The 17906-nt window shown below is 42.9% G+C and overlaps 1 protein-coding gene across 1 annotated transcript in view; it reads left to right on the top strand.

The window, feature by feature from the left end:
• The window catches only part of LOC121282846 (N-acetyl-beta-glucosaminyl-glycoprotein 4-beta-N-acetylgalactosaminyltransferase 1-like), an 827662-nt gene that overhangs the window by 756387 nt on the left and 53369 nt on the right, over positions 1-17906 (top strand). The window contains exons 13-14 of the mRNA XM_041196659.1: positions 775-845; positions 5110-6445. Of these exons, the coding sequence (XP_041052593.1) occupies positions 775-845; positions 5110-6445 (1407 nt within the window). The remainder of the gene's footprint in view (positions 1-774; positions 846-5109; positions 6446-17906) is intronic.

Here is a 17906-nt window from a genome sequence, read left to right as displayed (position 1 = left end):
GATCAGATTTTGAAAACAGTGACAGTCAACTGTTTACTTATGGTATACATAGTAAACATTTATGTACTAAATGCATAAAGCATATTGAGGGGCTCACGTCACACAATTTTCCGAACAACACGATCCCAAAATATCACCTTTACTTCAAAATCCCACAGCTAGAAATGTTAAGTGTGAGAAGAGGACTCAGAACAGAATTAAGTATATCCACAGATTAAGGTCATGCAGATTAAATTTTACACTCAGCTAAAGACGTTTGAGATTTTCACTTTGGGACAGATTGATGATTAAATATGTTTGCATATCTCTTGTTTGCAACCTGTATATGATTTGCATTGCAGCCTTATTAATAGTCAGCAGTGTCAAGATAGCTAATTAGATAATGGATGTAAGTATTTAGTATTTAATTTTTGAATCATGGTGGATGAATTTGTTTCTCATCTGTAATTGTACTTACTCTATTTACTGAGTGTGGTACGCTCAACAACATAGTAACAGCTCTGATATAAAATAATGTAAGGTTCTGAGAGTAAATGAAGCTATTTGAGTATATTGTGAGAGAGACAGATGAGAGAGTAAATTGGCATATTTCTTCTTTGATCAAACTTCTTTCCTATTTATCCATCGTATAATAGTTATTTTGGTACTTTTGGGATCAGCTCCTCGAATATATTTCTTTCCACAATTGAACACCCATCACAAGCCACTGAAGCTTTGTAACGCAACTCACTACCACAGTTTTGTTTGAAATGTATGTCAATTCTCTCCCGATAGATTTGGATTTTACAAGTACATGCAGATGGATGAGGAGGAGAGCAAGCCGTTTTTGTTCGATAACGCAGAGGGTAAGAGTTCCGGCCAGTCAGTCAGTCAGTTTCTCCAGTTACATAGAATTATGTAGAATGTACAGCTCAGAAACAGGCCATTCAACCTAACAGGCCTGTACTGGCAATTATGCTCCACATGATCCTCCTCACACCTAACTTGGCCATACTCAGTCAAATGCTCTCTTGATGTCAAGGGAACATTTGATTGAGTATGGCATCAGGGAGCCCTAGCAAAACTGGAGTCAATGGAAATCAAGGGTCAAACTCCCCATTGGTTGGAGTCATACCTAGCACAAAGGAAGATGGATGTAGTTGTTTGAGGTCAATCATCTCAGTTCCAGGACATCACTGCAGGAGTTCCTCAGTTTAGTGTCCTAGGCCCAACCATCTTCAGCTGCTTCATCAATGACCTTCCTGCCATCATAAGGTCAGAAGTGGGGATGCTCACTGATGATTGCACAATGTTCAACACCATTCGCAATGACTTAGATACTGAAGTAGTCCATGTCCAAATGCAGCAAGACCTGGACAATATTCAGGTTTGGGCTGACAAGTAGCAAGTAACATTCATGCCACACCAGTGCCAAGCTATAACCATCTCCAACAAGACAGAACCTAACCATCACCCCTTGACGTTCAATGGTATTATAATCACTGAATCTTTCACTATCAACACCCTGGGGTTATCATTGATCAGAAACTGAACTGGTCTAGACATATAAATACTGTGGCTAGGAATCCTGCAGCAAGTAACTCACCTTGTGACTCCCCAAAGTCTGCCCACCATCTACAAGACACAAGTCAGGAGTGTGATGGAATACTCTGCACTTGCTTGGATGAGTGCAACACTCAAGTCCAACAACACTTAAGAAAGTTGACACCATCCAGGAGAAAGCAGCCTACTTGATTGGCACCCCTTCAACAAACATTCAGTCCCTCTGCCACTGACGAACAGTGTAGCACTGTGTACCATCTACAAGATGCACTGCAGCAACTCACCAAAACTCCTTAGACAGCACCTTCCAAACATATAACCACCACCATCTAGAAGGACAAGGGTAGCAGATAAAGCCACTCATCCTCACTTAGAAATATATCATCGTTCTTTCACTGTTGCTGGGTCAAAATCCTGGGACTCTCTCTCTAACAATGCTGTGGGTGTACCTACAGCACACGGACTGCAGTGGTTCAAGAAGACAGCTCACCACCACCTTCTCAAGGGCAATTAGGGATGGGCAATAAATGCTGGCCTAGCCCGCGATGCCCACATCTCAGAAAGAATAAGAAAAAACTTCTATCTAGCTAACATTGAAATAAAAGCAAGGAATTCTAGATGTGCTTCTTTGGTCTACTCCTGGGTAGAGCGAACTTTTGAGTTTATTAACACATTGACATATGAAACTTATTTCCTTTGCTCGCAACTTATTTCAACATCATGCGTGCCCAACCAGGTACGGAATAGGCAGAATAGAGGCCCCGCTGCAATGTCCCAACAATATACTTTAGATCTGAATTCCAAATGCTTGCACAAGAGAGTCATTTGCAAATCCCACACCAGCCATCTGTGAAGCCTCGCAAAATTAATTTGCAGATGGCAGGGCAAGTTGAGAAAATGGTTGGGAGAAGACATATGGGATCCTGGGCTTTATAAATAGAGGGTGCCTCCATTTTGAGGCACCCTCGAGGTCTCCTACTTGTCTCAGCAGTGTCCACCTGTCCTGGTGCCGAGGCCCTAGAGCTGGCGGCCCTCTGATTGGCTGCTGGCAACACTGGGAGCTTACTCACCATCTTTAATAGGACAGCGAGCGTGGAGGTCACCTTCAGCTGGTCTCATTGCTGGCAATTGTGGCCTTGAGACCACCATCTGCTGCCAATGTCAGGGACCAAAGCCTGCGGTCAAATCCTGACCAATGCTTTGAGATACAATTGAATGGAAAAGTGTTCCTTGATTTAAAACTTTAAAGAGAGAGACCATCCAATTAGGCCCTTTACCACCATGGTTCCACTGATCCTCATCTTACCATCCAGCTGGGATACCCCATTACAGCATCCACTTGGCCAAAACCACCAACACTAAGCTTTCTATAACATATTTATCCAAAAACATGTGCATTTAGACAAATACAGGTGAACTATTCACCCTTGCACATTCCCTTAGCGCCTGTTTTGTGAGTGCACTTGCCTATACTTGTGCTCCTATGACAGTGCTACCCATTGGCTACAGCATGACTGGTGGAAAGCTGCTGACTTTCATTGAGGGAGACTGCAGATGCGACAGCAATCTGGGCTGGCTGGTTGACAGGCAGTAACAAGGTGGAGTGACAGTGGTGGGAACATGAATGCTATCTTCCTGAAAGAGGACAGCAGGTTCATGTTCCACAGAGTCACTGCACTCACTTGGGGAAGTGCCTCAGCAATCCTGGTAATCTGCTCGAGCATGGATTGTTGGACTGCTGAGAAAGCCTGCAAGCTCCTTTGTGCACTGAGATCTATATCTGTGATGACAGAAGTCTGAGCTTGGGTGGTAGTAAGCATGGAACTCGTAGCCTCAGTCTGCTCTTCCACTGCAGCACTAAGTCTTGGCAGGCCTTCGCCTGTGTTGCAGTGGAAGCTGAGACAGCAGCCCCCAGACGCTGCATTATGTCAAGGTCCATAATAGCTGTCATAGAGTTGTCCATCACTTCCATGCTGGAAGGGATGGCTCCAAGATCTGCAATGCCCTCTGTCACATTGTTGTCACATTTCTCCATGCTGCTTGATACTGACAGGAGGCTGTCTGGCAGGCCTGCCATTGCCCAAAGCATCTCAGTGTGCATCTTCATCAGCACTTTCCTGTAGGTCACCCCATCAAAGTCCTTATCTGGGTCCCCTGCAGTGGAGTTTGTCTGTTACCTTGCTCACTGGTGAGCAGGTACCACACTCCCTTTTCCCCCTGGCCTGGCTGCAGCCCCCTTATGCTTGGTGACTCAACCGTGCAGGTCCTGACCCTGTGCTAGCCTGTAAGGTTTCAGTAGTGCCAAGAGCTGAACTGGTGTCTGCAAGTGACAAATCATGTGACATTGGTTCTTCATCATTGGTGTGGGGCTGTTCTCTGTCCTCCTCCTGTGGCTGGACAGAAGACAATTCTTATGAATCTGAAAATAGAAAATAAGAAGGGAATTGTTGAAATAAAGGAAGTGTGGGTGCAATGCGAAGCATGAGATCCATAGTCACATGATCTGCAGCTTGTTCATCATGCCAGATAGCAGGATTAGGATGAGTTTGGAGTTGAGTTGTGCCACAAGGCACATGCCATCATCGTCAAAGCTGTCGGCGATGCTAGACGGGTAAGGCACTGTCACAGCTGACCCTATGAAGCAGAGAAGCTGAGGGGATAAAGGTGTGTCTGGCCCATGCCACTGCACACTTGTTCTCTTTTATTGTGTGACATCTTGCCCTGCTAGAGAGAGTCAGTAATTGTGTAGCATGGTGTTTGGGTGATCTACATGCCATAGGTCATTATTTGGATGCATATCGAGAAAGCGATAGATGATTGTGATGCTGGCATCATTGGAAGGTGGGTGAGGTGTAGTGTCTGAATGTTAGGCTTGAGCCCTGGGTGCTGAGAACTGCTGATGGCTGATGGGGCTGTGGTAGATTAAGCAGCCTGAGAGGTTGGTGGTGCAGCAGAGTTGAGGTGCCCTTTGGTAATGTATTTGCTGACCTTGGTGAGGTCATTAAACTTCTTCCAGCACTGCAGCCTGATCCTGGAGCCCATACTCCTAGGGTTCACTTCTCTGGCCACCTGGTCCCATTACCTCTTGAAGATGTTTCTTTGCGGATTCCTGACTTCCCACTGGAACATGACCTCTCTCCTCCTATTGCCCTACATGACTAAAACCTCCAAAATCACATCTGTGAACATAGGAGCCTTCTCTCTGCCCATTACCCTTCTTTCCAGTTGCAGCGCTGACTTTCAACAACCTTCTCCTTTCTTTCAGTGCAGCTTCCCTTTAAGAGGGCAGGCAGCCTTTAAGAGCTGAAGGCTAGTTGGAGTACATTCTAGCCTGAGACACTGTTAGGCCCACTGTTGAGTGTGTGGCCAGCCAGTAGTGCAGGTCACCCTGAGCTGTCCATTCAAATCATTCAAACAAAAAGGCAGCACAATTGCAAGTCACATCTCCTGTGCCCAAAAACTGGTGCAAATTAATTTCTAGACTAGCTCTTTTATATTGTTTTACTGCTCTATCACTTACAAATAGTTATCCTTTACTTTTTTCCCCCAATAATTTGGGTTTTACAGATTTCCCAGAAGAATCAGAAGGAGTAGACACCGAAACCATACTAAGCAACAGTCAGGTAACATGGAACAAAAGCACCATTAAAGAGCATGAAAATAACAGCCTAGTCCAGGACCAAGTGGTTGCAAAGAGGAGACTTCTGCCATCAGTGGTGGACAGCAGGAATGACCTTGATGACTACACATTCAGCCATAAGAGAAGGTCCGAGGAGCACCACATTGTGAAATCGCAAAGAAAGGCCTTAGATCCAATTCCTCAGGAAAATAATGTGCCCCCATCAACTGCTACCTACTACAGTCAGGAAATGGACCTCTTTCACAAGCTAAGCAATAGGCAAAGCAGGTCCCTAACCTGGGTCAAGCTCATCCCAGAAGAGTTGAATAAAAAGCCAGCCACCCAGTCAGCTCTGTCCAAGCTTGGTAAAGGTAGCTTGTTCAACTTGCAGCCACAGATTTCTATTCCACTCATTCCCAGCAAAACCAAACAGTTTTTAAGTAACTCTGCTCATGCTGGACTCCACAAAAAAAGATTCAGTGAGCCCAGGAAGCTGCAGAACAAAATCTATGTGACAAGACCCCAGGAAAAGAAGAAGACAACATTGCACACAGAGAAGGCCAAGGATTTGTTCCCCAGAGTGTACTTGCATACCAGCACAAAGAATGCTGAACTGCAAGACCTGAGCCCCAAAAATGAAGAGAGGAATATGGCTTCTATTACAAGGGGGAAAAAGACAACACTGTACCTCACAAATAAAATTTTTTGGTTAAATAGCAACACCTCACAGGAGGGGAAAGTACAACATATCAACAATGATGCTTTTCACAGGACAACTACTCAGAAGGTGGGTAGGAACTGGAAACCACTGCACAGAAATTTGGAGCAGTATAGGGGTGACAAAAATAAACACATCATTACTGTAACACCTCTCATTCACCTTATGAGTGAGGAAGTTTTGGGTAAGGAAGAAGCCATGCTTCACAAAGAAGAAAAGGAGCTTAAATCAACCGGCATTGCTGCTGGAAATGACGCCGAAGAGACGCCATACTGGAAGACTGATGACCTGAGTGAATCGCAGCAAACATACACAGACCAGTTTGAGGTTACTGATGACGGACTGTCGGATTACAGTTATGAGGATACTGAGCTGCAGAAACATTGGATAGAGGAGTCCATAAACTGGCAACGAACATTCAGTGTTAGCTCCATGGATTTCGAGCTCCTGCGGTCCGACTGGAATGACCTCAGGTGTAATGTTTCAGGCAACCTGCAGCTAAGTGAGAGTGAGGTGGTGGATATTCTAGCGCAGTACATGGAGAAACTGAATGAGAAAAATGGAGGGTAAATACTTTCATATTATATTCATATGAAACTATTTTGTTTCGGAAAGTAGCCTTTCTTCTTGCACAGATCCATTTTAAGATTGCCAGATGATAATGTGGAGCTAACCTGATGTTATTGCTAAAGGTGAACCTTAATCCTGGTCATTTTCATTTTCATGTCTTTCTCTGTTCCCCAAATGCAGCAATGCATATGATCTCTTTGTTGAGGGAAATCACATTCCATGGATTAATGATTTAGGAATTGGGAATAAGATGCCAGTCTTACATTACTTACAGCTTCTGAGAGATGAAAGGGCACATTTTTAATTTAGTCCACACCCTGTTGAATTAATGGGTGATGTGCAGAAATGAAAAAGATCTGCGCTTTGTACTGGTGTTGCTGTAGGGTGATGGAACCTGGGCTTCTGTCTATAAATCCCCCAATTCCAGCTGTCCTGCCCCTTTCCCAACACACTTCCACTAACCTCCAACACCTAGGAAAACATCACCTGATCACTAGCTGAGCCATGGTGCCTAATCCTAGGACACTAGTAAAACATGTGCCTGAAGTATAGTGATGTTAAGGAGAGGGAGGAGAAAGAGAAGAACTTCATCCCATGAGGTAAATTCCCTCAGGGATTCTCTTCCTCTGCTGCTGCAACTCTGTTGATGTGTGTTGGCATAGTTAATGGTGGCTTAGCAGGAGAAGACCCGAGAAAATGAACTCTCATGTGTTTGTGCTGGATGTACATTTCAACCTAAGTGGGTGACAGGTCAACGAGGCCACAAACGAGAGCAGCAGCCTCATTTCTGTCCAAGAAGTAATTTATTTGTAACGACCCAGTTAAAACAAAGAAAGTAATATGTGTGTTTACCTTATACAAGGTGATGTGGACTCCCGATGTTTAAATGGCAGGCAAATGCTAACCTACAGTTTAGCCAGAAAGTGTTGTTAACATTATTAGATCACTTCCTTTAATTATCAACAGAGATACAAATATTGTCTTGAGACAGCGCCAATGTTAACTGTCTATATTTGTCCAGCTACCTCACTCAGTGATGTAACATTTTCATACTGTATCTGTTCAACCTTCTTGTGATAATGCAATCAGCAATTGTTGCTGAAACAAGAACAAAAAACATTCAATTATTTGAAAGGGCATAATAAGAGGAGATTCAATTCTCCAAGCTTTTCTTTGTATAGCTGAGGGTATGATGCGCAGAGACTTTTAAGGGCCAGTTCCTGTATATGGCGCATAAGAGACTGGGTAAGGTGTCCACTCTGCCTGCCCAATGATGTTGACAGGATAATCAATCAATTTTTATGGTCATGCCTCACTTGAATGCACCTGCTTGCCAACTGGGAGGAGAGCAAATCCACTGATACAGATAACACTTAAAGGCAGCCCTTAAAGGAGAGGTACACATTAGAAAACAGTCAACAGAGAGCACTGGAGGTCCTATCGCCCAGTTGGTAGCACTCCTGCCTCTGAGCCAGAAGGCTCGAGGTTCAAATTCTGACTCCTGGACTTGAAGGTGGCCACAGAAGATGTCTTCATGATATGGCCTATTAGTCTGAGAATCTTTCCAATACTCTATTCTCCAGGGTGAGAAAGAGCATAAGGATACAAAAACAAACAATGGAAAGCATGCTATTGAAATGAGGCAATAATGATGTCATCAGGAAGGCTCCACACCCCCCACCGCCCATCACCCACCCACACATCTGTTTTTACCAATGCAGCTTTAGAGATTCTCGTAGAGCGAGAGAGAAACAGAATGGTACATTCTCCATCCAGTGGTGTGCCATCAAATGAATCAGCAGCAGTGGAAAGAAACCTGCAAAACAGGTCAATGCCAGAATCACGATTCCAAGAAGTAGGCTGCAGTGCAGGAAGAAGTTTAACATCCTTGCCAAGGCTTACGGTTATTAACCCTCCAGTTCTGGAGTGTCCAGGAATTAAAGGTAAATCTCCTGGATGCTGCTGCAAGCAATCCAGGGGAAAAATCGTGGAGACATTGAAAGATATTGTGCTTTTTCATTCACATTGAATACTCTTGTTTATTAGTTATTAAAGTGTCAGAGACAGGTGAAAAGAACAAAAAGTTTTGGCATAGTGGAATTGTTGGAAGCAGGATTTCATGCGATGAAACCTCCAGGAATAAGTTCAACCAGAGCTGAGAACAACGCCAAGGCTGCCAAGTTGAGAGTCCATTCCACACCTCTCTTACCCTATATTGCCTTGAAAGAGGCAAACAAATCCAGAACTCCCTGGATGACAAAAGACATAATAAAAAGTGCACTTGTGACAGATCTCAGGTGGAAAATACAATTGAGAACCAGGCTGAATATAGAAGGTACAGAGGGGAATTTATAAAGCAAATAAGAGAAGCAAAGAGGGAGTATGAAAAGACACATAAAAGGGAATTCCAAAGTCTTCTCTAGGCATTTAAGTAGTAAAAAGGTGGCAAACGGAGGAGTAAGGCTGATTAGAGACCAAAAAGGGGATTTACACATGGAGGCAGAGGGCATAGCTGAGGTGTTAAGTGAATACTTTGCAATTGTCTTTACAAGGAAGAAGATGCCACCCAGGCCATGGTGAAAGGTGAGGTAATTCAGACACTAGGACAGTTTAAAATAGATAAGGAAGAGGTATTGGATAGGCTGTCTATATAGTTGATAAAACACCAGGACTGGATACATCCCAGGATACTGAGGGAAGTGAGAGTGGGAACTGCAGGGACACAATCATAATTTTTCAGTCTTCCTTAGACTCGGGGGTGGTGCCAGAGGAGTGGAGAATTGCAAATGTTACACCCTTGTTCAACAAAGGGCATAAAGATAAGCCCAGCAAGTACAGGCCAGTCAGTTTAACTGGTAGTAGGTAAACATTAGAAACAAAATTAATAGGGGCAAAATTAATAGTCACATGAACAAATGCAGATTAATTAAGGAAAGCCAGCATGCATTTCTTAAGGGAAAGTTGTGTTTAACTAATTTGCTGGAGTCTTTTGAAGAGGTAACAGTGAGGTTTGATGAGGGTAATGCTATTGATGTGGTGTATATGGACTTTCAAAAGGCATTTGATACAGTGCTGCAAAACAGACTTGTGAGCAAAGTATTAGCTCATGGAATAAAAGGGACAGTAGCAACATGGAGACAAAATTAGGTGAGTGACAGGAAACAGAGAAGAGTGGTTATTGGATGTTTTTCAGGCTGGAGGAAGGTTTGTAGTGGAGTTTCCTGAGGTTAGTTTTGGGATGCTTGCTTTTCCTGATACATATTAATGACATAGACCTTGGTATACAGAACACAATTTTAAAATTTGCAGATATGAAACTTGAAAGCATTGTAAACTGTGAGGATAGTGTAGAATTTAAAAAAGGAGATAGACAAGTTTGTGCAATGGCAGACAGGTACCTGATGAAGTTCATTGCAGAAAAATTTGAAGTGATTTATTTTGGCAGGAAGAACATGGAGAGACAATATAAAACAAAGGGTTCAACTCTAAAGTGGGTGCAGGAGCAGAGAGAGCTGGGTGTATAAGCCATTGAAGGTGTAGGACAGTTTGAGAGAGTGGTTAATAAAGCATACAGTATCCTAGGCTTTATTAATAGGGGCATGGAGTATTAGAGCCAGGAGGTTATATTGAACTTGTATAAGACACCAGTTTGGCCTCAGCTAGAGTATTGCGTCCAGTTTTGGGCACCACACTTTAGGAGGGATATGAAGGCCTTAGAGAGAGCTCAGAAATGATTCACAAGAATCGTTCCAGGGATGAGGAACTTCAGTTATGAAGATGGATTGGAGAAGTTAGGACTGTTTTCCCTGGAGAAGAGAACGCTGAGAGGAGGTATGATAGAGATATTCAAAATCATGAGGGTCTGGACAGAGTAGATAGAGAGAAACTCATTAAACAATCGCAAATGAGAGGGCACAGATTTAAGGTAAATGACAAAAGAAACAAAAGCAATATGAGAAAAGCTTGTTCAAGCAGCATGTGGTTAATGTCTGGAATGCACTGCCTGTGAATGTGGCGAAGGCAGGTTCAGTTGAAGCCTTCAAAAGGGAATTAGACTGTTACCTGTAAAGGAAGAATGTGCAGGTTTACGGAAAGGAGGTGAGTGAATTGTTCATTCGGAGTGCCAGTGCAGACACAATGGGCCGAAAAGATGCCTTCTGCACTGTAACAATTCTGTGATTCACTACTGCACTTTTGTTGTAGCAGTATCAATCCTTCTGTTCTGACAATTCCAGTGCCTCTCCTCCAAGCACAATGGGATACTTCACAACATCTCCATCTGCTTGCACTCACACCCACTGCTTGTTTCTCTCATCATATGCACAATGCTGAGCTGCCTCATAAACATCTTCAAAGCCCTTCAGCAGGGCACCCCAATAACCCATTTCCTCTGTTCTGGCAGGAAAAGCTGGCACCAAAGAGAAGAGAAAGTAAAAGAAGACAAGGAAATCCTGCCAGCTTACAAACTCTGATACCAATGCATGAGGCCACCAATGAAAATCATTGGCAGAAAGACACGTAGCATTGTATTAGCCAAGGCTGAAGGTCACACACAGCAGGGTGTTTGGGCTTCTTTCATTCCTTTATTCTTTCTACTTAACTATTTTACTCATACACAATAACCCCCACTGCCCCATGCTATCTTTCTCACTGTAACTATTATCAGCATAACTATTCAGTATCAGACTTCTTAACTCTCCAGTTTCTGTGTGGGTTTGCAAACAAAGACTTATTGCTACTCACATGTATGTGAGATAGTTTGTAATTGTCAGCCGTTGTCACAGCTGCTCTTATCTTGGAAACTTTATCGTCTTCCAGGTGGTACCTTATTCTTAAAGTGACACTATTTTTAAATTCTTCCACTAACATCATCTGTCTAAGATTTTCAAAATCTTGTTTTATCTTCATAGACTGATAATATTTATCAAATATTATTTGCTTTTCTCAAGCATATTCCGCAAAAGTCTGATTCTATTTCTTCCGTCCATTGCTAAATTTTTGCCTATACACCTACGAATATCCTCACAGGAAGATTTGCTAATGCTGTTAGAGAGGGGGGTTAAACTAGATTGGTGGGGGGGGGGTGGGAACCTGAGGGCAAATTCAGAGCAGGGAATGGGAGATGGAGAATTAGTGAGTGACTCTGAAAGACAGAAGCAGCACTGGTTAAAAAATGTACAACACAGGAATTTGGCAGTGTTAAAAGGTGTATATGTAAATGCAAGGAGCATAGTAAATAAAGCCGATAAGCTAAGGGCAGAGATAGACACATGGCAGCATGACATTGTCGCTATATCAGAAACTTGGCCAAAGGAGGGGCAAAAATATCAGCTCAACATTCCTGGATGTAGCATTTTCAAGCAGGATAGGGAGGGGGATAAAAAGTTGGGTGTAGCATTATTGGTTAATGAATCAATTACAATTGTGAGGAGGGATGATCTACTAAATGAAGTATCAAATGAGACTATATGGGTTGGGCTCAGGAATAAAAAAGGGGCAGCCGCACTGCTAGGAGTGTACTATAGACCCCCAAATAGTGAAAGAGAGTTATAAGAGCAAATATGTAGACAGATTTCTGAGTGCAAAAACGATGGGTCAGAAATAATAGGGGACTTCAACTACCCTAATATCAATTGGGATATAAACAGTGTGAAGGGCACAAAATTCTTGAACTGCATTCAAGAGAACTTTTTTTAGCCAGCACATAACAAGCCCAAAGAGAGGGGGTGCAATTTTAGATTTAGTCTTAGGAAATGAAGGTGGGTCAGTGGATGGAATAGCAGTAGGGGACCATTTTGGAGATAGTGACCATAATATAGTTAAATTTAGCATCATTATGGAAAAGGACAAAGATAGAACAGGAGTAAAAGTTCTGAATTGGGGGAAGACAAATTTTACAAAGCTGGGAGGTGAGCTGGCGAGAGTGGACAAATACAGCTATTAGAAGGTAAAACTGTGTCAAATCAGTGGGAGGCATTCAAAGGTGCGATTCAGCGGGCACAATATAGACATGTCCCCACAAAGAAAAAGCATGATACTACCAAATCTAGAGCCCCCTGGTTATCCAGAAGCATACAGGCCAAGATAAAGCAGAAAAAGAAAGCTTAAAACAATCAGAAAATATTTAATACTGTAGAAAGACTCGGAGGGTATAGAAATTACAAGGGTGAAGTAAAAATAGAAATTAGGAAAGCTCAGAGAGGATACAACAAAATATTGGCAGGTAAAATCAAAGGAAATCTTAAGATGTTTTACCAGTAGATTAAGAGCAAGAGAAAATAACTAAGGAAAAGGTAGGGCCTATCAGAGATGTACATGGTAACTTGTGCGTTGATACAGAAGATGTGGGCAGGGTTCTCAATGAGTACTTTGTCTCTGTCTTCACTAAGGAATGATGTAGACATTCTAGTTAAAGAGGAGGAGTGTGAAATATTAGATACAATAAGCATAGTGAGAGGATGTACTGGAGGGACTGGCATCTTTGAAGATGGATAGATCACCAGGGCCAGATGGATTGTATCCCAAGCTGTAGAAGGAAGCCAGGGAGGAAATAATGGATACTCTGGGGATCATTTTCCAATCCTCACTAGTTACAGACAAGGTCCCAGAAGATTGGAGGTCTGTGAATGTTGTACCATTATTTGAAAAGGATGCGAGGGATAGGCCAGAAAATTAGAGGCTGGTCAGCCTGGCTTTGGTGGTGGGCAAATTATTGGAAGGAGTTCTGAGCAACAGGATAAACTGTCACTTAGAAAGGCACGGATTGATCAGGAATAGTCAGCGTGGTTTTGTTAGGGGAAGATTGTGTCTTACTAACTTAATAAAATTTTTTGAGGAAGAAACAAGGAGGATTGATGAGGGTAGAGTTGTGGATGTTTCTACATGGAATTCAGAAAGGCATTTGACAAGGTCCCATGTTACAGACTGGCGAGGAAAGTGAGATCTCATGGGATACAGGGGAAGGTGCCAGGTAGGATCCAAAATTGGCTCAGTGACAGGAAACAAAGGGTAATGGTCGATGGATGTTTTTGCGAATATAAAACAGTTTCCGGTGGTGTTCCACAGGGTTCAGTGTTGGGGCCCTTGCTGTTTGTTGTATATATTAATGATTCAGACTTAAATGTGGGAGGTATGATTGGGAAATTTATAGATGACACAAAAATTGCCTGTGTAGTTGACAGCGAAGAGGATAGCTGTCAACTCCAGAACGATATCAATGGTTTGATTGAGTGGGCAGAGAAGTGACAAATGGAATTCAATCCCAAAAAGTGTGAGGTAGCACATTTGAGGAGAGCAAACAGAGCAAGGGAGTACTCAATAATAGAGAAGTTATTGAGAGGGATTGAGGAAGTGAGAGACCTTGGAGTGCATGTCCACAGGTCCTTGAAGGTGGCAGGATAGTTGGATTAGGCGGGCAAGAAAGCATGTGGAACGCTTTCCTTTATTGGGTGATGTATTGAGCACAAAAGGAGGGATGTAATGATGGAACTGTATAAAATGCTGGTTAGGCCACAGATAGAATTTTGTATACAGTTCTGGTCACCACTTTACAAGAAGGACATAATTGCTGTGGAGAGAGTGCAGAAGAGATTTACAAGAATGCTGTCAGGCCTTGAAAATTGCAGCTACGAGGAGAGATTGGATAGGCTAGGGTTGTTTTCCTTAGAACAGAGGAGGCTAAGGGGTGTATAATTGAGGTGTATAAAATTATGAGGGGCCTAGATAGAGTAGGTAGGAAAGACTTGTTTTCCCCTAGCTCAGGAGTTAGTTACCAGAAGGCATAGATTTAAGGTGATTGGTAGAAGGATTAGAGGGGACATGAGGAAAAACCTCTTTACCCAGAGGGTGGTGGGCATATGGAATTCATTGCCTAAGTTGGTGGCTGAGGCTGAAATGCTCAAGTTATTTAAAAGATACTTTGATCTGCACCTGAAATGCTGTAACCTGCAAGCCTATGGACCAGGTGTTGGAAAGTGGGATTAAGATGAGCGGCTAGTTTTTTTTTTTTCTTTTTGGCTGGTGCAGACACAATGGGCTGAATGGCCTCTTTCTGTACCGTAACTTTTCTATGGTTCTACACCTCTGGCATTAACTCATATGTATTGAGAACAGCAATTTGCTCTATATCATAATCACTAGACAGTATGACTGAAAGAGATGAGTACGCTTCTAATGCCTTCCCCAGGAATGCGCTCTGCGACAGAACTGTCCAACTTTCTTTTGACCAAGGCAACGTTGCTGTAATTTTCTCAAATGACACAAAATACATTCCAACTCTTGCCAAATCCTGAGCCATCATTAAGTTTACTTGTGATCCCCTGTTCATGTAACCCAAGTTTTCTTTGTCAAGTTCAAACTTTTGTTCTAATTTGTTGCTTTCTAGATTCTCTTATCTCTTTCTCTTTCTCTCCCTTTGAAATTCAATATTTTCCTGTTCTTTTGCTTTTTGGAACTCAAGTTCAAATCTTCTCAATTGTTTCTCCAATTCAAGTTTCTTCATTTGTAATTGAATTCTGGCTAACTTGACATGAGTGCGATAGGGATCACCCTTTCCTTCCTCATGATTCAGCTGTTGAGTCAATACTTCAACAATCTCTGCTTTTTTAGGCCCTACTTTTAAATACACTCCTAACTCCTCTATCACGACCTTCAAATTAACCTTTGTTAATTGTTGCAAGACATTCACAGATAGGTTGTCTCTTTCCAGAAAAGCTTAAGCAATACAGGTGGCAATGCTGATTTTTCAATGAATACATAAGACCATAAGACATAGGAGCAGAAATTAGGCCATTCGGCCCATCGAGTCTGCTCCGCTATTCAATCATGGCTGATAAGTTTCTCAACCCCATTCTCCCGCCTTCTCCCCGTAACATTTGATCCCCTTACCAATCAAGAACCTATCTATCTCAGTCTTAAATACACTCAATGACCTGGTCTCCACAGCCTTCTGTGGCAATGAATTCCATAGATTCACCACTATCTGGCTAAAGAAGTTTCTCCTCATCTCTGTTCTAAAAGGTTTCCCTTTACTTTGAGGCTGTGCCCTCGGGTCCTAGTCTCTCCTACGTTTGGAAACATCTTCCCCATGTCCACTCTATCCAGGCCTTTCAATATTCTGTAAGTTTCAATCAGATCCGCCCTCATCCTTCTAAACTCCGAGTATAGACCCAGAGTCCTCAAACGTTCCTCATATGTTAAGCCTTTCATTCCTGGGATCATTCTCATGAACCTCCTTTGGACCTTCTCCAGGGCCAGAACATATCTTCCTGAGATACGGGGCTCAAAATTGCTCACAATATTCTCAATGTGATCTGACCAGAGCCTTATAAAGCCTCAGCAGCACATCCCTGCTTTTATATTCTAATCTTCTTGAAATAAATGCCAACATTGCATTTGCCTTCCTAACTACCAACTCAACTGCAGGTTCACCTTAAGAGAATTCTGGACTAGGACTCCCAAGTCCCTTTGCACTCCAGATTTCTGAATTCTCTCCCCATTTAGAAAATAGTCTATGCCTCTTCTTTCTACCAAAGTGCATGACCTCACACTTACCCACATTGTATTCCATCTGCCACTTCTTTGTCCATTCTCCTAACCTGTCCAAATCCTTCTTCAGCCTCCCAGCCTCCTCAATAGTACCTGTCCCTCCAACTATCTTTGTATCATCTGCAAACTTACCAGGATGCCCTCAGTTCCTTCATCTATATCATTAACGTATAAAGTGAAAAGTTGTGGTCCCAACACTGACCCCTGCGGAACTCCACTAGTCACCAGCCGCCATCCTGAGAAGGACCCCTTTATCCCCACTCTCTGCCTCCTGCCAGACAGCTAATCTTCTATCCATGCCAGTAACTTGCCTCTAACACCATAGGCTCTTTTCTTACTGAGCAGCCTCCTGTGCAGCACCTTGTCAAAGGCCTTCTGGAAGTCCAAGTAGATAATATCCATTGGCTCTCCTTTGTCTAACCTACTCGTTATCTCGTCAAAGAATTCTAACAGATTTGTCAGGCATGACCTCCCCTTGATGAAACCATGCTGACTTTGCCCTATTTTACCATGCACTTCCAAGTATTCTGAAATCTCATCCTTAATAATGGACTCTAAAATCTTACCAATGACCGAGGTCAGGCTAATTGGCCTGTAATTTCCCGTCTTTTGCCCCACTCCCTTCTTAAACAGGGCGGTTACATTAGCAATTTTCCAGTCCTCTGGGACCCTCCCTGACTCGAGTGATTCCTGAAAGATCACCACTAATGCCTCCACTATCTCTTCAGCTGTCTCCTTCAGAACTCTGGGGTGTAATCCATCTGGTCCAGGTGACTTATCCACCTTCAGACCTTTCAGTTTTCCTAGCACCTTCTCCTTGGTAATGGCCACCATAATTACCTCTGCCCCCGACTCTCTTGAACTTTGGGGATGTTACTCGTGTCTTCCACTGTGAAGACTGATGCAAAGTACCTATTCGGTTCCTTCGCCATTTCTTTGTTCCCCACTACTGCTTTTCCAACGTCATTTTCCAGCAGCCCAATGTCCAATTTTGCCTCTCTCTTACCCTTTATATATCTAAAAAAAAAACTCTTGCCATTTTCTTTTATATTACTGGCTAGTTTACCCTCCTATTTAATCTTCTCCCTCCTTATTTCTTTTTTAGTTGTCCTCTGTTGGTCTTTGTAGGCTTCCCAATCCCCTGGTTTCCCACTGCTCTTCGCTGCATTGTATGCTTTCTCTTTAGCTTTTATGCTGTCCCTGACTTCCCTTGTCAGGCATGGTTGCCTCGTCCTCCCTTTAGTATGCTTCTTCTTCCTAAGGATGAATTTTTGCTGTGTCTCCCAAATTACTCCCTGAAACTCCTGCCATTGCTGTTCCACTGTATTTCCTGCTAGGCTCATCTCCCAGTCAATTCTGGCCAGCTCCTCCCTCATGCCTCTGTAGTTGCCTTTATTCAACTGTAATACCGTTACATCTGATTCCAGCTTTTTCCTCTCAAATTGCAGAGTAAATTCTATCACTTCCTCCTAAGGGTTCCTTCACCTTAAGCTCCCTTATCAAATCGGCCTCATTACATATCACTAAATCTAGAATTGCCTGTTCCCTAGTGGGCTCCACCAAAAGCTGCTCCAAAAAGCCATCTCGTAGACATTCCACAAATTCCTTTTCTTGGGATCCACTACCAGTCTGATTTTCCCAGTCTACCTGCATTTTGAAATCCCCCATGATCACTGTAACCTTGCCTTTCTTACATGCCTTTTCTATCTCCTAGTGTATCTTGTGCGCTACATCCTGACTACTGTTCATTATGGTTTTTTCACCTTTGTGGTTCTTCAACTCTACCCACACAGATTCTACATCATCTGACCCTACATCAATTCTTGCTATCGATTTAATTTCATTTCTTACTAACAAAGCAACCCCATCCCCTCTGCCAACCTGCCTATCTTTTCGATAGGATGTATATCC

This window comes from Carcharodon carcharias, chromosome 10 (assembly GCF_017639515.1).
Source record: "Carcharodon carcharias isolate sCarCar2 chromosome 10, sCarCar2.pri, whole genome shotgun sequence".
NCBI classification, from domain to species: Eukaryota; Metazoa; Chordata; class Chondrichthyes; order Lamniformes; family Lamnidae; genus Carcharodon; species Carcharodon carcharias.
Note: the sequence above shows the minus strand (reverse complement) of the source record. Positions and strands in the feature narration are given on the sequence as shown.